Source organism: Vicia villosa, linkage group LG3, assembly GCF_029867415.1.
Source record: "Vicia villosa cultivar HV-30 ecotype Madison, WI linkage group LG3, Vvil1.0, whole genome shotgun sequence".
Classification (NCBI taxonomy): Eukaryota; Viridiplantae; Streptophyta; class Magnoliopsida; order Fabales; family Fabaceae; genus Vicia; species Vicia villosa.
The window spans coordinates 27,998,433-28,022,489 of NC_081182.1; the positions used below are offsets into that span (position 1 = coordinate 27,998,433).

General features: G+C 36.8%; 2 protein-coding genes across 6 annotated transcripts; both read right to left on the bottom strand.

The window, feature by feature from the left end:
• Nucleotides 1-2,209: 2,209 nt before the first annotated feature.
• Nucleotides 2,210-6,455, bottom strand: LOC131660793 (F-box/kelch-repeat protein At3g06240-like). 3 transcript variants are annotated; one of them, XR_009301024.1, is made up of 3 exons: nt 4,484-6,454; nt 4,195-4,275; nt 2,210-2,689 (listed from the first exon to the last, which is right to left on the bottom strand). XR_009301024.1 is itself a non-coding variant. In XM_058930116.1 (3 exons), the coding sequence occupies exons 1-2, from the start codon at nt 6,357-6,359 to the stop codon at nt 4,218-4,220; spliced, it is 1,944 nt and encodes a 647-aa protein (XP_058786099.1). In that variant the 5' UTR covers nt 6,360-6,455; the 3' UTR covers nt 2,210-2,689; nt 4,195-4,217. The 3 variants fall into 3 exon arrangements, 2 of the variants coding, with proteins under 2 accessions (XP_058786099.1, XP_058786100.1); XM_058930116.1 differs by having other exon boundaries at nt 4,195-4,285; nt 4,484-6,455; XM_058930117.1 differs by lacking the exon at nt 4,195-4,275 and having other exon boundaries at nt 4,484-6,452.
• Nucleotides 6,456-11,115: 4,660 nt separating this feature from the next.
• Nucleotides 11,116-20,035, bottom strand: LOC131660796 (F-box/kelch-repeat protein At3g06240-like). 3 transcript variants are annotated; one of them, XR_009301025.1, is made up of 3 exons: nt 18,290-20,035; nt 18,001-18,081; nt 11,116-11,718 (listed from the first exon to the last, which is right to left on the bottom strand). XR_009301025.1 is itself a non-coding variant. In XM_058930119.1 (3 exons), the coding sequence occupies exons 1-2, from the start codon at nt 19,911-19,913 to the stop codon at nt 18,024-18,026; spliced, it is 1,692 nt and encodes a 563-aa protein (XP_058786102.1). In that variant the 5' UTR covers nt 19,914-20,035; the 3' UTR covers nt 11,116-11,718; nt 18,001-18,023. The 3 variants fall into 3 exon arrangements, 2 of the variants coding, with proteins under 2 accessions (XP_058786102.1, XP_058786103.1); XM_058930119.1 differs by having other exon boundaries at nt 18,001-18,091; XM_058930120.1 differs by lacking the exon at nt 18,001-18,081 and having other exon boundaries at nt 18,290-20,028.
• Nucleotides 20,036-24,057: the final 4,022 nt, after the last annotated feature.

Sequence of the window (24,057 nt, forward strand, 5' to 3'; positions counted from 1 at the left end):
TTGGTAAATGTTGCAGAAGGCTAAACATTGTAACTTTTGGAAAAAGGAATTGTTTCGCCAAGGGTCGCTACTTATGAACCAATACTAAAGTGGCCTATAAAAACCTCATTCTTGTTTAAGAAATTAATAACAAAATATGTGCATCTGATAAGCATATCATATTCACTAAAATTTCAGACACTATTCGTTACATTCGAGTTTTCGCCGGTCTTACGCAAACTCGATAAAAGGCTGAATTATCCTAGGTACTCCTACGTTCCAACTCTAAGACATATTCTGAGTGCTTGAAATACTTATAGGAAAGTGATTTCGTTCACGATTCTAGCCTCGATTCATTTGACTTCAATTGATTTTTCTAACAGTGACTAGGCTTATGTGCTTTACATTTTAAAGTGGATTCAAATTTGCTATTAAGCAAAGAACTAGGTAGGTATTATTCTTTAGGTATTGGTGGTGAACCGATTAGGATGATTGAAACAATTATATAACTGATATTGCAAATGTTAGATTTCTGAGACACAGTGATTTTATAATTGCATATATTACAAAGAAATGAAAATGATACTTAATTTGTTAATAAACACAATTGAATTAGCCAAGTCAACACATTTCTTTATACGATGCTAAGAAAATCATTAATAAACTTAACCTTAGTTATAACAAGATAGATGTGTGTCCAAATAAATGTATGTTGTATTTCGTAGACGGTGAAAATAATTTTTTTTTTTTAAATACATGCATTTGTGGAACATCTAGATTAAGTCTAAAAACAATTGGGGATGACAACGTATGGCAACAAGTCAAGTCGGGTGCAAGTTCCACACTACCAAAACCCGCACTTGAAATCGGCATCCGAATCCAAATCCAAATGATGTTCGGGTGGCAAAATAACACTCACACCCACACCAGTTGAGTTCGGATTTTTTCACCCAAACCCGAACCCACGACAAAATACAAAAAATACAATTTTCCTACAACTTTCCACAAAAAATATATATATAAGCGGGTGTGATTTTAGGTTTCAGATGCGGGTTTCACACTACCCAAACTCATACGAAATATCGGATGACACCTGAACCCAAATCCAATCAACTCGAATTTTCACCCGTTGACTCGAATTCGGGTGCTGGTCTGCAGGTTTTGCGCTACTTCCAATTGAAACCAAGGTCATAAAGGTTATTCATTTGTTACAAAGACTCTTGAGATATGTGGTGGAATGCTTTGGTGAATGATATAAACGAGTAAATTAGGCATCCTAAGGATGGTGAGGTGTGGAAGAAATTTAAATGGATACATTTTGAATTTTCTTCACAAACACAAATGTTTGCTTTGGACTTGCAAGTGATGATTTTAATCATTTTGTTAACATGAGTACTTACTATATTATTTGGAAAAAAAATTAATTCAACATAAAGGCAATAGTAAAAAAGTGTTTTTGTATGACTTTGGTAACTTTGTGTCTATCTCTCTCTAAATCAATATTTGTCTCTCAATAAATAATATATTTTAATCAATCATCCATCTTTTAATTTGTCTAAAGTCACAAAGTTATCAAACAGTAAAGTCACTGAATCCAATCCCTGTTTTTAAACTATGAATCATATGTTTAGAGGAAATGAATCCATCATTAAATTTCTCGGGATCTGACATTTTAAAACAAGTGGAAAATATTAATAACAAATATGGAATAGGACCAATGTTTGATGGGGGAACTAGACAAGAAATTAAACATTGGGACAAAAGAAACGTATTATTTGAGCTTTCATATTGGGAGTCTGATATGTTGCATCATAATTTGGAATGTATGCATGTTGGAAGGAAAAAAAACATATATAAAAATGTCTTATACTCTACTCGATGACAAGTTTAAATCAAATGGCCATCTCAATGCTCAGAAATATTTGACATTGCCTGCCTATGTTTGTTTGCAGGGTGGATGCTTTATAAACGCTAGTCCATTAGAAGCTACAATTTGTAACTTTTAAATTTCACCTTAAAATGCTATTGAAAGACACATTGAAGTGTGAGGTGGCAGTGGGTAGATTTATTTCCAAACATGCACAAAAATGGTTTAAGTTGTGATATATGGTTGGAAAATATAACACATACTAACTTTGTTTTATTTTTCACTTACACATGACACAAACAAGTTATTTCTTAAAACTTTGATGTGGTACAACATATCAGATAATCTTTCAAAGTTAGCAGGTTCAAACAGAAAATTCTTTCGCTGGCGATAGACTTCTCTGAGTTTACTGTCAGGACAAGTATACGGCATAAAAAAATCCAAGCCACTGTCAACAACAGAAGCATACTCACCTTCTGCATCAAGTGATCCCTCAAAGGTAGGATTTTCATTATATTTACAAAATAGCACGACCTCAAATTCAGCTACTGACATAGTCCACAACACTATTCCTGAACCAGGACCCACAGATTGTAAAAAAAAATCGGTCCTAACCATCTGAAGCAAGAACTCCGGTAAATTGAGCTTTGTTGGATCAGCAAGCTCATTATTGTTTGCACCGACAACAGTATGAAAATCAGCAGCACCATAACTTCTAAGCAGCTTTCCAGTTTTAGCATCGACTTCAAATACAGTGCTCCGTTTGGATCCAAGTATAACAGCTCCATCTTTAGACACAATAGGTGTAGCAGCAAAATAATCAGCAAGAGATTCCTTGAGCCTCTACAGGTTTCAAGAATCCACAAAACTTAGTGATCATACTATTGAAGAAAAGTCAACATAACAGACGTCACAACAAGCATCTTTCATGACTCTCCACTCAAACTCAAACTCAGTAACAGCAAATGATGAGTTACAAACACACTATGAAGCACGGACACCCCGAACACGACCTCGACACTAATACTAATTTGAAAAAAAAATGAATAAATTAAATGTAATCACAAGTGTCGGTGCAGGTGTCCGACACTGACAGAGACACGCCTTGTTTCAGAGAGGTGACGGTGCTACATAGCAAACACAAAACAAGACCTTGTTTGGATATACAACTTAATTAAGCACTTATAGCATAAGACCTCATCATATTAGTACTTATCTATTATAAGTTATTAAAAATAGAATGAAATCAACCTAGTTTCATATAAGCTAATAAGTTGTTTTCAGAAGCTATCATGGAGAGCTTATAAAAATAATTGAAAACAGCTTATGTCATTCCCAAACAGCTTCACAAGTGTTTATACTAATAGATATAAGTCAACCTAAACAAGTCCTTAAGTCAAATAGCATACAGAACATAACTCCATGATTATGAATTTATTGTTTTATTTTTTTGAATGGTCAAATAATATATACAATTAAATAAGACGAAAGCTCACAAATACAAATACAATGAGTCAATGGCACAAGGAGTGCCAAGCCAGCAACAAAACAGGAAACAGACAAATAAACAGAACAAAACAGATCCGAAATAAAACCACAACAAACAAAAATGGGAGAAATATAGCAAGCTCCACACCAAGTCACGCCACTCAAACAGGACCAAACTAGAGCTCAGACATCAGAGCCACCAAAAGCAGACTAGAGTCTGAAGGAATGAGTATCAGAGGCCAGGCCAGGAATCTCAATCTACTATTGACTAGACACATGATACGGTTCTCATGATAGGCTTCTGAAGCCAATCCGTGAAGGATAGAGAGTTCAAAAAGTCCAAAAAGATACTAACTCTTTCACATTTATGACGATAGAATGAAAAGCTTATCATTACAAACAGACCAAATAGTCCACTACGTGTATGCATATAAATCCTATCATGTAGAATAAGATGATGGAACTCTTACTGAGGAAATTTACCGGCATAATCTTCAGTACATTTATATGCAGTTTCTTTCATAATAACTCAAACTATAGCAACAAGTTGTTGTTAAACATGTACATTATTCCATTCTCATTCCATTCATTTATGGTGGAAATCACAATCTAGTCAAAATTCATAATTTAGATAATTTTTCATAAAGCTTTGCATTTGCAAATCATGATTAGCGATTATGTCATTCCTTCAAAGGGAAGGTAGAACATGGTTGTGAATCAACTGAGATTGAAAGATAATAGAAAATCACAAATCTCTGGTTGAAAATTGAAATACACCACAAACAGGTGGGTTTGGGTTTGGTTGGGTCAGAATTTTGGACTAATTGGATCAATCTTTAAAAACCCAAATTAAAACTCACCGGTTTTTCAATGCCAAATAAGGTTATGGGTAAACCATCAAACCAGCTAAAATCAGCATCCCAAGTACTAAGGCATGAAACCTATACATAACTGAGTTGGATCATGTGCACACAAAAAAAAATCAAAAGAGCAGTATTATACATAGTGGCATATATATTTCAAGCAGAATATAATGAAACTCAAAAAGGGATATATATAATTGTAAAATTGGAGCACATTCATTAAAGAAAACACAATCAGTTTCCAAATCACAAAAGTCTATCAAGAGAAGAAAAAAAAACTATTTACTTGATCCTCCAATCGAGAGAAGGCTTTCCTTGTAAAGACCGACTTGAAAATAACTAGACTCTGCACCAGTAATACCAACCTCCTCAATTTTTTGGGTGCTCAAATCAACATAGGCCAGTTCATAATCATTTTTTGGAAAGAAAATATATCCCGACTTCCCAAATCCAACGGGGGGCCATGTAATGGAAGAAAAGGGACCATAAATATATAGTTTGATCCATGATTCACCCACACCAAGTTCACCCAGAATATATATGTGAAAAATAATATCATCGTGATAATTTGATATTAAAGCAATTGATCCATTTAACACCGCCAAGCGTTCATCATAACTGTATGGCAAAGGAGGTTGAACCCCAATGGGTGTTGTAAGGAACACCTCATCACTGAGGTCAAATGACAAGAGAGATTTTTCAGCAAGGTCCTCTCCGTCGGAAATCACCCAATGACATGCTCCATCCAAATAAACTTCGCGAGTATCAAACAATCCACAACGACACCAAATAGAAGACGGGGGATCTTTGTTCATGTCGATGGTTCTCCATGAATTACTTTTTAAACTATATATCTCGAAATAACTTTCTATTATCGGAGGACGATAGCTCTCGCATTCACAATCAAATGTTATATACTGAATAACCTTAAAGTCATCTCTAAGTTGGTCATAACCAAACCCATTAAAAGCGTGGCTGAGATGGAGGTTGTTTTGAGAGTCTTGTAAAAGATCAGCGGGGCTACGAGGAATGACCAGGAATTCCTGGGTAGCAGGATTCCACAATACATATTGGAGATTAATGGGATATTCTTGGTGAAGACAAAAAATGCCTTTAACACTCGCGGAGTTGAGAATCCTCCTATGACAGCCAGACTGTTGAAATGGAGGCGGCAAATTGAATTTGACTGTGTTGTTGAGTAAATGGAATTCAGAGTTGTAAAGATAATCAGATGTGAGATGGTAAGCAGTGGCATGATGATTTGAGAGAATAAATGTATGATAATCGTCATCAGAAACGTGATGAGATATGAAACTATTGGTGTACATGGTCATGAAATCAGAGTTTTCAAATAAAATGGACCATGATTTGCGTATGCATCCAAAGCGCTTCAATGATTTTATGGGCAATTTTGAAAGAATAGATAAAGCAAGTTTGTCGGGAATAGAGTTTCTGATAAACTTTGATTGGGAGGACTCTCCCTGATCCATCGGATCAGAGTTGTTTCTGCTAACCTTTGATTGGGAGGACTTTCCTTTATCCATCAGACTCATCTTTGATTCGGACTTGTTTCCCTTCTCCATCGGACTCATCTTTGATTCGGACTTGTTACCCTTCTCCGTCAGAAACATCTTTGATTGGGAGGACTTGTTTCCCTTCTCCATCGGACCCATCTTTGATTCGAACTTGTTTCCCTTATCCGTCAGACTCATCTTTGATTCGGACTTGTTTCCATTCTCCATCGGATCCATCTTTGATTCGGACTTGTTTCCATTCTCCGTCAGAAACATCTTTGATTCAGATTTGTTTCCCTTCTCCATCGGACCCATCTTTGATTCAGATACGGAGGACTTGCTTCCATCGGACATCAATGCTTCCTCGTAAGATCCGAACAATACTGGAGAATTATCCATATCCATGGGGACAATGGTGGTGAAGAAAGATAGTGGAAGATAATTTTTGCGAGATTTACCTTTGGTGTAGAAGAGCGATAGGGGAGTATAGCTCCTGCTCCCGTATTCTTCTTCTTCCTTTTCATCTGCCAACCTCATTGATTTCAAGAACGAACCGATCGATACCAGTTCTTCATATTCTATCTTTGATTCGGAGGTCTTGTTTCCCTTATGCACCGTAACACCGTGGGGGACGGCGACGGAATACATTATCGTGTTCAATGATGATGACCACTTCTGCTTATTGAGCTTGGTTTATCATCATAACCGCTTTTGCTTTATTTTCTCTAGCTTTCAATTGGGGCTCCAAACCCCATTTATTTCTTTTTCCTACCGGGCCCATTATTGATTTCTCTTTCCACTCCATTTCATTCAGGTGTGTCTCCCACCACCACTAAATAGACAAAATTGTCGTAATTAAAATTAAGGATTAAATATGGTTTTAGTTCTTATAAATAAGGGACCCTGCACTTTTAGTCTTTGTAAAAAATTTTTTAGAAAAATGGTCCCTGCAAAATTAGACGTCAAAAAATATTGTCCCTCCCGTTAGTTTTCACTAACGGAGGGTGACGTGGCATTGTTGACATGAAAAACAGAAAAATTAAAAATGTCACACGAAAAAGGAGATTAAGTTTAACTTAAGTGTATCAAATACACAACTTCAGTAACCAAAAGCCACACTCTCGTTCTTCCCCAACCTCTAACCCTAGCTGCGCGTGGTTGTTTCTTCTTCCATTGGTGGTCCCAGCTTCTCCCAATTTAGAATTGTTAGGGTTTCGTATTATAATCACTTCTCCTTAGTTTATACTTTATCTGAAGTCAACCTAAAAATGTACCCTATTATGTATTGGTCAGGAAATGATTACCTTTAAAGTAATGTTTTATATAAAAGGTTGTTTTGTGAAAGACCCAGAGATTAGATACGAAGGTGGGAATATAATTGGGTTTAACAACCAAGACATAGATTACTGGTCGTTTTATGAAGCACGTGACTTAGTGAAAACCATTGAACCTGGCTTTTATGAAAAAACTGTTAATATGTGGTGGAAACCTGAAAATGGTAGTTTTGAAGAAGACGTATTGCCATTTAGGGATGACTCAGATGCTGTTGAGTTAGTGATGTTTGTTGTTGCAAATAAATGTGATGCTGGGATATTTTGTGAACCAAAACCTGAGTCAGGTGGTAGTACCTTTATGGATAGGATTAGGGAGAAGGGGAAGGGCAAAGCAGATGATGAGAATAATTGTGAGGAGAATAATTGTGAGGATGAATCAAGTGATGAGTCAATAAGGGGTGTGCATTTTGATGATAGTGAGGAGGAAATAGTGAAGGGTTTTGCTGAAGAAATGGATGATATGGTGAATGAAAATGCTGCTGAGCATATAAATCAAGCAAATCCTGGTGCATCAAGTCAACCAGTTAATAAAATGTGTGTCACAGAAGAAATGGGGAAGCAACATGTCATTGAAGATGAATACATGACAGATGTTGTGGCGGTAAAGCGGCAAGCAACAAAAGTTTTGGAAATATTTATCCGGGAATTTATCGTGTCCACAGAGATTGGTGAGAAGAACTGCCGTTCGACTATCTCGCGTTCTAAGTTTCATGATTTGGGTGCGGAAAGGTAAATGCTGGAAAAGTAAATAAAAGCAGATAAACAATCTCAATAGTCTAAGAGAAATAGTTATGGAATTGCATTTCGTTCTACCCGTCGAATACTTAAATCTGAAGATCTATCGCTCGACACTCACAATACGCATCAACATCACCGGGCATCACTCGAGATGCCACATCGGTGCCCATGTCTGCAACACCGACGAAAGCTCAACCGTACTATTCACATCAGCGATTTCTCCACCGACACAAACAACACGGAGGCATTAGACTCGATACCCACTACGATTGTTAGTCCTGAATCCATGTCTGCAACCCAGAAACTAACAGTTATCATTCCTAATCAAGATCTATGGTGTCCATGTCTGCAACAACACAAATCCAGAGCATTTAAGCAAAAAGATCAAGAACAACAACAATGATGATTTGTAAAGCGAATATATAAACGATCCCAAGATCCACAAATATACATACAATAAGAGTAGAAACATACATACAACACCCACCATTGGAATGAAACAAAGGGAAGAGAGAAGATGAACCGGAAAGATCTCACCGGTACAATGAAATCGAGTCAGATCCATGATCAATCCACATGACGTCGCACCCAATGGTGTTTCCTAAGCCTCTAAACTACCAAAAAAGGATCAGAGCTCAACTTGTCAAGAAGAGGTGATAAAAAACCTAAAAAATCTGTTATTAACTATTTATACAAAACTGAGTTTCGCAGTGGGCGCGACGCGCCCTACTTCGGTGCGACGCGCCCTTTATAAATTTACCAAACCGCCCTAGCGCGCGACGCGCCCTAATCCGGCGCGACGCGCCCTAACTTCTGCCAGACTATGTTCTTCAAACTCAAAGAGGGCGCGACGCGCCCTACAGCGCGCGAAGCGCCCTGCACCAGAACAGCAGAATTATTTTCTCTTTGCTCTCGCAGCCGTGTCTTCGACACTTTATTCCTCAAGGCTCCGAAAACGCAAGAATACCTACAAAAATACAACAAAACTATCAAACGGTATAAAAGTATATGAAAATACATCTATTCACAAAGTATACGTATTTACACAAAAACGGGGAATTATTCAAACGGTATTAACAAAAAGCATTGATAAGTGCCACTATTTACATACACAAAATAACTACAATTTGGCACTTAACAACAGACGAGTTGGATAGTGGGGCTGAGGATAATAGTTCTGATGAAAGGCCATGTGTTATAAGGTTCAATGAGGAAGATAAACTGAGCAAGGATTATGTCTTCAAAGTAGGAATGGAGTTTCGTTCCTTGAGACAGTTTAATGATGTCATACTTGAGCATAATGTGCTAAATGGAATGGATGTGAAGTTTGAGAAGAATGATTCTAATAGATGCAGGGTGGTTTGCAAGGACAAGAAGAAGTGCAATTATACAGTATTGTGTAGTAGGGTACTAACATCCACAACTTTTAGGATAAAGACACTATTTGCAAAACATAAGTATGGGAGAATTTTTTTTAACAAAAGTGATAAGGCATAATAGGTTGCTAAGGTTATTGTAGATGGTTTGAAGAACAATACTAAGATGAAACTGAATGAGGTAGTTGCTGATATTATAACAAGGTATTCCACTGAAATCCCAGGGTGCAGAGCATTTAGGGCAAGACAAATTGCAAGACAAATAGTTGAGGGGGATTCAAGTAAATAATTTAGTATGTTGTGGTCTTATGGTGCTGAGTTAAGAAGGGCTTCAGCAGGCAATACATTCAAAATCTTAAGGTGATGTGCATGTCTTATCTCACTTATAAATACTCAAATCTCCACGTAAGACTTTTCCACGTTGTATTTCTCAAAATTTTCAACTCATAATTGTTAATCTTAACAAATGTTTTAAAAATATATATATAATTTGACGAGATACACATTTTTTTTTCAAAACCTTTTATTAAAAAACATTAAAGGGCTATATGTTTGAAATGAACAAATAAAGGATTAAATTGACATTAATTAGTAAATTTAAGATGGAAGAAGATATTGTTTTAATTTTATAAAATCATATGAACATTTATATTTAATACTTAGACTCAGACGCTAAGCTAAACCTGGAAAAAATAAAAAGTATTGCAAGTTTAAATAATTGATTTATTTAAAGAGTATTTTCTATATTTGAAATCCTTAACCAGTGTTCTTGGAGCACTCGTTAACATGACTCATATTATATTTATAATATTATATTACAACATAAAAGTCGATTAATATCATTTTGTAGTACTTTAAGGCTATAGACAACTCAAGTTTATCACTCAAAAAATAAATTTGTAAGAAATACTCTTCATTTTATTCTTTAACATATTTTCTTGAAAACCAAAAACCAATTTAATCAGATTAGATTAAATTGGTCCTATTCCATATTTGCTATTAATATTTTCCATATTAATAACAAGGTAGATATGTGTCCAAATAAATGTATGTTGTATTTTGTAGAAGATGAAAATAATTTACAAAAATGCATGCATTGTGGAACATCTAGACTGAGTTAAAGAGAAAAAAAAAAACAACAACAAAGGTTTTGTGCTACTTTCTGTTAAAACCAAGGTGACTCTTGAGTTGAGATATGTGGTGGAATGATTTGGTGAATGATATAAACGAGTAAATAAGGCATCCTAACTTCCTAAGGATGGTGAGGTGTGTAAGAAATTTAAATGGATACATTTTGAATTTTCTTCAGAAACACAAATGTTTGCTTTGAACTTGCAATGCAAGTGATGATTTTAATCATTTTGTTAACATGAGTACTTGATATGGAAAAAAATTTAATTCAACATAAAGGCAATAGTAAAAAAGTGTTTTTGTATGAGCCACCAATGTTTTTAAACTATGAATAATATGTTTAGAGGAAAGGAATCCACCATTAAATTTCTCGGGATCTGACATTTTAAAACAAGTGGAAAATATTAATAACAAATATGGAATAGGACCAATGTTTGATGGGGGAACTAGACAAGAAATTAAACATTGGGACAAAAGAAACGTATTATTTGAGCTTTCATATTGGGAGTCTAATATGTTGCATCATAATTTGGAATTTATGCATGTTGGAAAGAAAAAAAACATATATAAAAAATGTCTTATACTCTACTCGATGACAAGTTTAAATCAAATGGCCATCTCAATGCTCAGAAATATTTGACATTGCCTGCCTGCCTATGTTTGTTTGTAGGGTGGATGCTTTATAAACGCTAGTCCATTAGAAGCTACAATTTGTAACTTTTAAATTTCACCTTAAAATGCTATTGAAAGACACATTGAAGTGTGAGGTGGCAGTGGGTAGATTTATTTCCAAACATGCACAAAAATGGTTTAAGTTGTGATATATGGTTGGAAAATATAACACATACTAACTTTGCTTTCTTTTTCACTTACACATGACACAAACAAGTTATTTCTTAAAAGTTTGATGTGGTACAACATATCAGATAATCTTTCAAAGTTAGCAGGTTCAAACAGAAAATTCTTTCGCTGGCGATAGACTTCTCTGAGTTTACTGTCAGGACAAGTATACGGCATAAAAAAATCCAAGCCACTGTCAACAACAGAAGCATACTCACCTTCTGCATCAAGTGATCCCTCAAAGGTAGGATTTTCATTATATTTACAAAATAGCACGACCTCAAATTCAGCTACTGACATAGTCCACAACACTATTCCTGAACCAGGACCCACAGATTGTAAAAAAAAATCGGTCCTAACCATCTGAAGCAAGAACTCCGGTAAATTGAGCTTTGTTGGATCAGCAAGCTCATTATTGTTTGCACCGACAACAGTATGAAAATCAGCAGCACCATAACTTCTAAGCAGCTTTCCAGTTTTAGCATCGACTTCAAATACAGTGCTCCGTTTGGATCCAAGTATAACAGCTCCATCTTTAGACACAATAGGTGTAGCAGCAAAATAATCAGCAAGAGATTCCTTGAGCCTCTACAGGTTTCAAGAATCCACAAAACTTAGTGATCATACTATTGAAGAAAAGTCAACATAACAGACGTCACAACAAGCATCTTTCATGACTCTCCACTCAAACTCAAACTCAGTAACAGCAAATGATGAGTTACAAACACACTATGAAGCACGGACACCCCGAACACGACCTCGACACTAATACTAATTTGAAAAAAAAATGAATAAATTAAATGTAATCACAAGTGTCGGTGCAGGTGTCCGACACTGACAGAGACACGCCTTGTTTCAGAGAGGTGACGGTGCTACATAGCAAACACAAAACAAGACCTTGTTTGGATATACAACTTAATTAAGCACTTATAGCATAAGACCTCATCATATTAGTACTTATCTATTATAAGTTATTAAAAATAGAATGAAATCAACCTAGTTTCATATAAGCTAATAAGTTGTTTTCAGAAGCTATCATGGAGAGCTTATAAAAATAATTGAAAACAGCTTATGTCATTCCCAAACAGCTTCACAAGTGTTTATACTAATAGATATAAGTCAACCTAAACAAGTCCTTAAGTCAAATAGCATACAGAACATAACTCCATGATTATGAATTTATTGTTTTATTTTTTTGAATGGTCAAATAATATATACAATTAAATAAGACGAAAGCTCACAAATACAAATACAATGAGTCAATGGCACAAGGAGTGCCAAGCCAGCAACAAAACAGGAAACAGACAAATAAACAGAACAAAACAGATCCGAAATAAAACCACAACAAACAAAAATGGGAGAAATATAGCAAGCTCTATCAAATGTGTCAAACTTCCATGAATAAGAACTGAAAACAGAGAGAGAAAAATAACAGAAAGTATAGAGAAGATGAAGATTTTGTTATTCAATCGATAATTCTGTTATAAATTGTATTCAGTTAGTTCCCCAATGAACTAACTCTTATCACTATATAGCCAATAGAAAAACAGAAGGAAGGATATTCTATCCTCTAAGGTATTGTCCACTAGTTCCTATCCTACACCTCTAATACTCCCCCTCAAGTGGGAAGGTATATATCAAACATTCCCCACTTGGAAGTTAACAGCTCATATAGTGGACGCGAGAGAGCTTTTGTGAGAGGATCGGCAAGCTGCTGGGAGGACTTGACATGAATCAGCTTGAGGAACTGAGTTTGTACATGCTGGCGAATGAAATGGCAATCAATGTCGACATGCTTGGATCTTTCATGGCTCAACGGATTTGATGCCAGCTGAATGGCTGCCATACTATCACAAAACACCATAACAGACTGCAATCGTACTTCAAAGGTTCGCAAGAGCTGTTTGATCCATAGCAATTCAGAGGTAAGAGAAGCTAAAGCCCGATACTCTGCCTCAGCAGATGATCTAGCCACAGTAGGCTGTTTCTTTGATTTCCACGAGATCAATGCTTCACCTAAGAACACACAAAAGCCAGTAGTTGATTTGCGTGTTACTTTACAACTGCCCCAGTCAGCATCCACAAATGCAGTAATGCGAAAAGAAGATTTTGCTGGGAAGAGTAAGCCTTTTCCCGGAGTCCCCTTAAGGTACTGTAAGACATGATGTACCCCTGTCAAATGTGTGGTACGAGGTTGTTGCATGAATTGACTCAGTTTGTTGACCGCATATGCAATGTCAGGCCTTGAAATTGTCAAATACATGAGTTTACCTATAAGTCTTCGATAGGCAGAAGCATCTTCAAGCAGTTCACCGTCAGAATCATTGAACGATACCGTCGAATCCAAAGGCACACTCATAGGTTTAGAAGCAAGATAACCCGTGTCTTGAAGTAGCTGCAGGGTGTACTTTCTCTGACATAAGTGAATCCCCTTTTGTGAAGTGGCAATTTCCAATCCTAGAAAATAATGTAGATCTCCCATCACTTTTAATTTGAAATGTTGCTGAAGAAGACCTTCAACTTGCTTCAATCTTTGTGGATCCGGTCCTGCAAGTACAATGTCATCTACATATACTAATAATATGACTAATGACGAGGCTGTACCACTGAAGAATAAAGAATGATCCGCTGATGACTGCTCAAATCCCAGAGAAGTAATGGTGGAACTGAATTTTTGATACCATTGCCTGGATGCTTGTCTTAAGCCATACAGAGACTTATTGAGTTTACAAACCAAGTTCTCCCCCTTTATAGGATAGCCTTTAGGGAGTTGCATAAAAACTTCTTCAGAAAGATCACCATTCAGGAAAGCGTTATTAATGTCCAGTTGAATAAAATTCCATTTATGTTGAGCAGCAATAGAAAGCAAAATCCTGACCGTGGTGAGCTTTGCCACAGGAGAAAACGTGTCTACGAAGTCAACCCCAGCTTGTTGTGTGAATCCACGGGCTACCAAACGCGCCTTATACCTGTCCAAGGACCCATCAGCTCTGTATTTTACCTTGTATATCCATTTACAACCCACAGCCTTCTTGCCCGGTGGAAGAGTTTGAAGGGACCAAGTGTGATTTGCTTCAAGGGCCGCAATCTCTTCTGCCATGGCTTGTCTCCATTCAGGACTTGAGACAGCTTGATGATAAAAGGAAGGTTCATAGATATTGGACACTTGGCCTATAAACTGTCTATAATCTGGCTTCAGCTTTCCATAGGACAAGTGGTGTTGTATCGGATATTGGACACTGCATTGGTAGTCTTGAAGATAAGAGGGAGGTCTGTGAATTCTAGATGCTCTTTGATGAGGGACAATTTGGTCAACAGGTATGGCAGCAGTGTGGTCATGATGTATATCCAGGGTATCATGTATAGGGCTATGCAAGTCATCCTGTGGATGTTGAACATTACCATGAACCAAAGGATTTTGTGCATGAGGAGTGAAAGAATCCGCTATGGCTTTGGGTATCACAGTGTCAGAAAAGAAACCGGACAGTGCCGTGTCATCAGCAATGGAGTGAAAAGGAAACACATTTTCTTGGAACATTACATCCCTAGTGACAAGGACTTTTCTAGTGTCTAAGTTCAGAATCTTGTAGCCTTTGACACCATGTGGATAACCAAGAAACACACAAGGTGATGCACGTGGAGTGAATTTTGACCTATATGCAGGAATGGTAGATGCATAACACAAACATCCAAAAACTCTCAGAGATTCATAGTTTGGCAACTTACTATGCAGCAGTTCAAAAGGAGATTTGTTGTCCAATCCTGGGGAGGGGACTCTATTGATTAGGTATGCACTGGTATTGACACATTCACCCCAGAATCGTATTGGCACCTTGGAATGAAACAACACAGCTCTGGCAACATTTAGTAAATGCTGATGTTTCCTCTCAACAACTGAATTTTGCTGAGGTCGATGAGGACACGACAGTTGATGTATGGCGCCTTCAGCTTGCAAAAATTCAGTAAGTTGTAGTTCCTTTGCATTATCACTGCGGACTCCTTTTATGTTAGTATTAAACTGAGTTTTTATAAACTTAAAAAACAGTTTAATCAACATAGGTGCTTCAGATTTATGTTTCATCAAATGAATCCAAGTGTATCGTGTATGATCATCAACAATAGTTAAGAAGTAATAATAGCCATCATACGTAGGTTTAGCAAAGGGACCCCACACATCACAATGAATCAAATCGAAAGGTGATTGACTACGATTATTATGTGAAATAAAAGGTAAACGATGAAACTTAGCAAGGGGGCATATTTTGCAGAATTCATTATTCTCTTTATTGGAAGGAAATACATTTGGAACTTGATGATGAATAGACTGTAAAACCTGATCAGACAAATGTCCTAATCTAGCATGCCAAGTAGAAAAAGAAACATTAGCAACAGTACAAGTAGGTATATCCTCAAGAGTAGCTGAGGTATGAGTAGGTGCACATTTGAGGAAGTAAAGACCATGAGTGTAATCACCCGAACCAGTCACCTTCCCCTGCTGACTGTCCTGAATCATAAACCCAGACTTAGAAAAAACAACAGACAAATGAGGGTTTTGTAGCAACTGTCCAACAGACAATAGATTTATGCGAAAATGAGGAATATATAGCACATTTCGTAAAATCAGATGAGAACTAAGAGTAACTGTGCCTATGGCAGCCACTGGAATTTTAGCATTGTTTGGTAAAGTCACAAACTTGTGTGATAGAGATTTATATGAATCAAACATTTCTAAAGAGTGGACAATGTGTGATGTTGCCCCTGAGTCCACTATCCAAGTATTGCTAATAGGATATGAATTTTGATAAGATGAAGTAAAAACCATACCAGCTGAATCACCTGATGGAGCATCTGAGCTGGAGTGTCTTGCCATCTGACCTTGAATGTAAGCAATGAGTTGCTGGTACTGCTTTGTGTTCAAGGGTGTGTCTTCCTCCCTGATGTCCGTGTGAACAACATTAGAATGTGAAGAATTTGAACCTTTTCCCTTTTTGAATCCAGGTGGATAGCCATGAAGTTTGAAGCACTTGTCCTTGATGTGACCAAGAACACCACAGTGTGAACATAAGGGACGATCCTTCTTACCAGCTTTAAGCTTCGCACCATTAGAGTCAGTAACCGCACAAGCAAAGTTTTCATTGTTTTCATTGGTAATTGCATTTACAACACGTTGTTTCTCTTCCTGAATTACCAATGAGAAAACTCGACTAACCGATGGTAAGGGATCCATGAGTAGAATTTGACTTCGAATAGGATTGAAGCTTTCATTCAATCCAAGCAAGAATGTGAGAACGTACTCACGGTTTATGTGTTCAATCAGAGGATTTACACCACCACAAACACATTGGTGAATAGGGCGAAATTCGGCGAGTTCCTCCCAAAGACCTTTGATCTTGGAGTAGTAAGCACCAACGGAGAGAGTACCCTGAGTACACGTGATGAAATCTTTGCGCAGTTGGAACAAACGAGGACCGTTGTTCTGCAAGAATCGTTCTTGGAGATCATTCCAAATCGCCGCCGCAGTGGAGGCGTAGATAACGCTGGCTGTGAGATCTTTTGATACTGAGTTCAAAAGCCACGAAGCAACGACATTGTCGTTACGTTGCCAGAGTTGGAACTGAGGATCACCGTCAGGAGGTTGCTGAATCGAGCCATCAACGAAACCAATCTTGTTCTTTGCACGAAGAGCAATGATCATTGCACGACGCCATGACGGATAGTTCTCCTCCGTCAACAGATGCGAAACCAAAACAAGACCGGGATGATCGGAATGATGAATGAAAAAGGGATTCTGCTGTTGATCATCCATGACGATGCCAAGGAAGGGAGATGACGAGCTTGACACCAAGAATCGGAAGCGGAAGTAAAATCAAAGCTTGCAATAGCAAGATTTGCAGAGAAAATCTACTGATACCATATCAAATGTGTCAAACTTCCATGAATAAGAACTGAAAACAGAGAGAGAAAAATAACAGAAAGTATAGAGAAGATGAAGATTTTGTTATTCAATCGATAATTCTGTTATAAATTGTATTCAGTTAGTTCCCCAATGAACTAACTCTTATCACTATATAGCCAATAGAAAAACAGAAGGAAGGATATTCTATCCTCTAAGGTATTGTCCACTAGTTCCTATCCTACACCTCTAATAAGCTCCACACCAAGTCACGCCACTCAAACAGGACCAAACTAGAGCTCAGACATCAGAGCCACCAAAAGCAGACTAGAGTCTGAAGGAATGAGTATCAGAGGCCAGGCCAGGAATCTCAATCTACTATTGACTAGACACATGATACGGTTCTCATGATAGGCTTCTGAAGCCAATCCGTGAAGGATAGAGAGTTCAAAAAGTCCAAAAAGATACTAACTCTTTCACATTTATGACGATAGAATGAAAAGCTTATCATTACAAACAGACCAAATAGTCCACTACGTGTATGCATATAAATCCTATCATGTAGAATAAGATGATGGAACTCTTACTGAGGAAATTTACCGGCATAATCTTCAGTACATTTATATGCAGTTTCTTTCATAATAACTCAAACTATAGCAACAAGTTGTTGTTAAACATGTACATTATTCCATTCTCATTCCATTCATTTATGGTGGAAATCACAATCTAGTCAAAATTCATAATTTAGATAATTTTTCATAAAGCTTTGCATTTGCAAATCATGATTAGCGATTATGTCATTCCTTCAAAGGGAAGGTAGAACATGGTTGTGAATCAACTGAGATTGAAAGATAATAGAAAATCACAAATCTCTGGTTGAAAATTGAAATACACCACAAACAGGTGGGTTTGGGTTTGGTTGGGTCAGAATTTTGGACTAATTGGATCAATCTTTAAAAACCCAAATTAAAACTCACCGGTTTTTCAATGCCAAATAAGGTTATGGGTAAACCATCAAACCAGCTAAAATCAGCATCCCAAGTACTAAGGCATGAAACCTATACATAACTGAGTTGGATCATGTGCACACAAAAAAAAATCAAAAGAGCAGTATTATACATAGTGGCATATATATTTCAAGCAGAATATAATGAAACTCAAAAAGGGATATATATAATTGTAAAATTGGAGCACATTCATTAAAGAAAACACAATCAGTTTCCAAATCACAAAAGTCTATCAAGAGAAGAAAAAAAAACTATTTACTTGATCCTCCAATCGAGAGAAGGCTTTCCTTGTAAAGACCGACTTGAAAATAACTAGACTCTGCACCAGTAATACCAACCTCCTCAATTTTTTGGGTGCTCAAATCAACATAGGCCAGTTCATAATCATTTTTTGGAAAGAAAATATATCCCGACTTCCCAAATCCAACAGGGGGCCATGTAATGGAAGAAAAGGGACCATAAATATATAGTTTGATCCATGATTCACCCACACCAAGTTCACCCAGAATATATATGTGAAAAATAATATTATCGTGATAATTTGATATTAAAGCAATTGATCCATTTAACACCGCCAAGCGTTCTTCATAACTGTATGGCAAAGGAGGTTGAACCCCGATGGGTGTTGTAAGGAACACCTCATCACTGAGGTCAAATGACAAGAGAGATTTTTCAGCAAGGTACGTTCCGTCGGAAATCACCCAATGACATGCTCCATCCAAATAAACTTCGCGAGTATCAAACAATCGACAACGACACCAAATAGAAGACGGATCTTTGTTCATGTCGATGGTTCTCCATGAATTACTTTTTAAACTATATATCTCGAAATAACTTTCTATTATCGGAGGACGATAGCTCTCGCATTCACAATCAAATGTTATATACTGAATAACCTTAAAGTCATCTCTAAGTTGGTCATAACCAAACCCATTAAAAGCGTGGCTGAGATGGAGGTTGTTTTGAGAGTCTTGTAAAAGATCAGCGGGGCTACGAGGAATGACCAGGAATTCCTGGGTAGCAGGATTCCACAATACATATTGGAGATTAATTGGATATTCTTGGTGAAGACAAAAAATGCCGTTAACACTTGCGGAGTTGAGAATCCTCCTATGACAGCCAGACTGTTGAAATGGAGGCGGCAAATTGAATTTGACTGTGTTGTTGAGTAAATGGAATTCAGAGTTGTAAAGATAATCAGATGTGAGATGGTAAGCAGCAGCATGATGATTTGAGAGAATAAATGTATGATAATCGCCATCAGAAACGTGATGAGATATGAAACTATTGGTGTACATGGTCATGAAATCAGAGTTTTCAAATAAAATGGACCATGATTTGCGTACGCATCCAAAGCGCTTCAATGATTTTATGGGCAATTTTGAAAGAATAGATAAAGCAAGTTTGTCGGGAATAGAGTTTCTGCTAAACTTTGATTGGGAGGACCCTCCCTTATCCATCGGATCCATCTTTGATTCGGACTTGTTTCCATTCTCCATCGGACCCATTTTTGATTGGGACTTGTTTCCCTTATGCATCAGAAACGTATTTGATTCAGATCCGGAGCACTTGCTTCCATCGGACATCAATGCTTGCTTGTAAGATCCGAACAATACTGGAAAATTATCCATATCCATCGGGACGATGGTGGTGAAGAAAGATAGTGGAATATAGTTTTTGCGAGATTTACCTTTGGTGTAGAAGAGCGATAGGGGAGTATAGCTCCTGCTCCCGTATTCTTCTTCTTCCTTTTCATCTGCCAACCTCATTGATTTCAAGAACGAACCAATCGATACCAGTTCTTCATATTCTATATTTGATTCGGAGGTCTTGTTTCCCTTATGCACCGTAACACCGTGGGGGACGGCGACGGAATACATCATTGTGTTGAATGATGGTGACCATTTCTGCTGATTTCGCTTGGTTTATCATCATAATAACGGCTTTTGCTTTATTTTCTCTCCAAAACCCCATTCATAAATTTTTTCATTTAAAGGATCCTATATCCATATATTTAGAAGAAGAATCTATCTTGTCACCCTTTTTGGTGTATTTTCGTTAAAAATGTGTATTTACGAAACTTTCTCTTAACTTAATTATATGAAATTTTTGTAATTTATTTCGTAGGTATATCTACGAAATTTTTTTTTTTTAAATCGAATTATTATGAAAAATTTTTAATGTTTACCATTTTAAACTACTTTCGTAGATGTAGCTTCAAAAAAATCCAAAATTTGGCCAAAATGTGCTTCATGATGTATGTCTCCGAAAATAAAGGGCAAAAATGAAATTTCGTCAGGTGGCTAAGAGTATTAAGAGGTGGATTGGGATATTCTCTTTAGGAATAATCAATAAAAGAAGAGAAGAAAAATTTAATTTATTTAAATTTTAATTTCTTTTTTAATTAGATTCATGGGGTGGTTGTGATTATGAAGGAGAGAGACAAATTTATATTTATTTTTTAATTAATTAAAATTTTGTAATTGGTTATATGTAAAAGAATTTCTTAGGTTTGTGTCTACCTAAGAATTTTTCTACCTTTCCACCCCATCGGATGTATCTCCCACCATTAAATGGACAAAATCGTCCTTAGGTGCGTTCGAATATTAATTAAAACTAATTATTAGCATCATAATCTGACTCAAACATTAATATACATACATTAGTTAATTAAGTTAAAAATAGTAACCATACATAAATTGTTCCTAAAGTACATCAAATAATACAAATACAAATAAATCACATAAACTATTGTGTGTGTCTAACTCTGGTTTCTCCTTTAACTCCTGTAATGCAAGACATTTCATGCCTCGACAATAATGGCATGTGCGATGTTCACTCTACCACTGCCTCTTCTCTTAAACTGGCCAAACTTTACACCCGATGTCGCAAGATCCACAATAGTCCAACTGACCGACAACACATCAATGGTGTGATCATCCCTAGCATACCCATTCTCAAGTATCTCCTAATGAGATGACCAAGGTGGATCTCCAAAAGCGTCTGATGGACGTCACACCCTATAGAACCATGTGATGTACTCGTCTACATAAGAACACTAACGTGTAGCTAACACCCTTTGATAGTCCTCTTGTACTAGACGACTCTCGAAATCTTGAAGGATGACACCAAGATCTCTACGGACCATTATATCCAAAGCAGACATCAAGGGGTGTCTCTGAATAAGCTGCAAATAGCTAAACTAGCGCATCACTCACTCGAGCATATACCTATACACCAGACCCGTCCCACAAGCTAGCCATCTATAGTATAAGGTCGAACAAACGTGTCTCCCGGTGATCATCGTACGGGCAGAAATCAATGTCATTTGCTTCATGACAATCAAGATACACTCAAAAGGGCTCGATCTCGTTATTCCCTCGGAGCGGGTTATGTAGGCAAGCATGTGGTCAATCCTCATTATAGTTCTCCACACGTTCAAAGTTGGTTATGCGAGGAAAGTGGGAGAGGATCCACCAAACGAGGTAGACTTGACATGTGATATCGTTTGTCTAGCCCTCTCCCGACTTACCAACGTGTGTTGGGACAGACAACCAAGTCTCAATTTGTTTGGATTGTTATTTTCAAATTTACTTCACTTGAAACCAACATTCCAGGATAATGCACTCAAAGCCAACTCTGGTGTACTCATTGTTAGCAACCTTGAATATTATATCACAAAAATACAACAACAAATGATATATTAAGATATACCCCACTACACATACAATGTTAACACCATATTACATGATAATGTTATAAAAGTCACTAGCAAGAGACTGTGTGTCTGCATGGGTTGCGCATGTGTGTCCGCACGGATTGCGCAAAAACGTTATAAATAATAAATAGATATAATATAATGATGGTTAAGAAATGTATATGAAAACATACAAATAAAGTAGTCTCAGCTCGTCATAAATGTATATTTTCGTAGAAAAAATAAATGAAATAATTAAGTTGTCATCTACCCGTGCGTTAGCACGGGTCGAACAATATCGTTATAAATAGTAAATAAATATCGTGCACTGATGAGATTACATCAATACAACTTCGGCCGTAGGCACTGTTCGCCCTCATACCATCAATTGCCACCAATAACATAGTCATTATCGTCAACACTAGCGGTAGGATGATTTGAACTTAAGGCCTAGGTTAGTTCTACCGGACCTCGTGGTGGGCACCATTGTACTATCGAAAAAAAGTACATGTGTGTTTGTTCCCCCTGCAAGGGCAAGGAGACTCGGAGGCCCTAGTAGTTATAGAAAACAAAATGGGTGAGGGCTAGCCCACAACAGAGAGTAACCTTTTTATGGCGGTTTTTAAGAGTATTTAGGGAGACATCTCACATGAGGTGAGTGGTCTTGATGGTTGTCATACCTCAATTTTTGACCCTAAGATCATACATCAATTGCATTCAATCATTAATCAAGAGCACCATTGTGAAGCTCTATCTTTGATACTGTGATTATCTCTGAGGGGAATTATCGAGCATTTATAGCCCTTTATTTGTTTATACTAACCAAAATCAAAAAAATATGCATTTTTGTCTCTTTTGTTTATATTTTGCAGGTAAAAGATCGGGACAAAAATCAAAACAGTGCAAGGAAGCAAATTTTTGAAAATTTGAAGAAGGAAATCGATTTACGTAAGAAGGAAATCGATTTCCCTTGGGCGAAATTCAAAAAAATATAAGGAGGGAAGCTTGACATCATTTTGGCACCTTTTTTATTTGATCATTTGACCAATTTTCCACCTCACCAAAATTAATCCCTTCATTAAACCCACTTAAACCTCATTTTACCATTTCTTACCATTTAAATGCCATTTAAATACCAATTAACCACGAATTAATTACCAAATACAAAAAGACCAATTTGTCACTACTCTTGCTTCAATTCTATAAATAGAGACCTCTACTCTCTCATTTCACAAGCTTTGAGAGCCAAAAAACCCCTTGCAATTTATCTCCTTATCCCTACCAAATTCACCAAAGCTCATTTTCTTTCATAAAGTTTGTGAGTCACATCTTGAACCTCACAAACTTTGAGCTAAACCACCATCCATTTCACTCTTTTTTCTTCAATTGTTGAGAGATCAAAATTTGTGTTGGTGATTCTTGAAGTAGATCTAAGTTTTGTTCAAGATTTGGTAATTTTCTTCATCTTTATTCATCCATCATAATGTGATTCTTTTGTGCTTGTGTGTGATGCATCTTGGATGCTATATTGGTCCTATTTGATGGTGAACTGATGGAAAATTCGTGCTCCAATTGATGTGTGATCATAAGGTGTTTGTATGTTTGCTTAAGTCAAGTTTTATGCCTCCTAATGCTGATTTTTTGAATGCTGCGTGTAGGAAATCGATTTCCCTCTGTAGGAAATCGATTTCCACCTTATTTTTTTTCAAAATTTGAACTCTGCACTCAGGAAATCGATTTCCTACAGAGGTAAATCGATTTCCTGCTGGCAGAATGTGGTTTTTTGCCTTTTTTATGCTTGTTTTGGCTTCCTTCTTCCTCCACTTCATTAATATCATTGGATCTAGGATGTTGATAGGTTTGAAAGAACCAAATCCATAATATTAGATGAATGATATTAATGATAGTGTGAGTTGATTTTACTTTATGCATTTTATCTTCTTCTTCTCCTTTTTTTCTTTTGATCGATGAAAGTCTTAATACTTTGAGAATTCTTATGGATTCTTAGTAAAGACTAGATCGTTACCTATTTTCTTTTCGTGCGGTATTGCTTTCGGAGAATGATCTACATATCATTTCTCTCGCATGCATTAGCACATAAAGTTTTGACCGGCCTCGTTGTAGGGTGATTTCTACATAAATCACTTGGCGGTCTGCTTAACATAGCGCAATATTTCGTGTCCCGAATAAAAAAGATCAAATATGGAAGAGAATTGTATGCGGTTGATTTACGACTTATGGAAATTTATCGTGTAGTCGCTATGATTTTATCAAGCTTCTGATAAGTTTCCATTGAATTTAAATCCGAGTACATCCTTCACTCACCATCG

Bases quoted from the DNA above. Each gene is read 5' to 3' on its own strand.
- LOC131660793 (XM_058930116.1), bottom strand. From the start codon at position 6,359: ATGTATTCCGTCGCCGTCCCCCACGGTGTTACGGTGCATAAGGGAAAC. The intron at 4,286-4,483 runs GTAAATAGTTTT...GATCCAACTCAG, and splicing joins TCTCTCGATTGGAGGATCAA to TTATGTATAGGTTTCATGCC.
- LOC131660796 (XM_058930119.1), bottom strand. From the start codon at position 19,913: ATGATGTATTCCGTCGCCGTCCCCCACGGTGTTACGGTGCATAAGGGA. The intron at 18,092-18,289 runs GTAAATAGTTTT...GATCCAACTCAG, and splicing joins TCTCTCGATTGGAGGATCAA to TTATGTATAGGTTTCATGCC.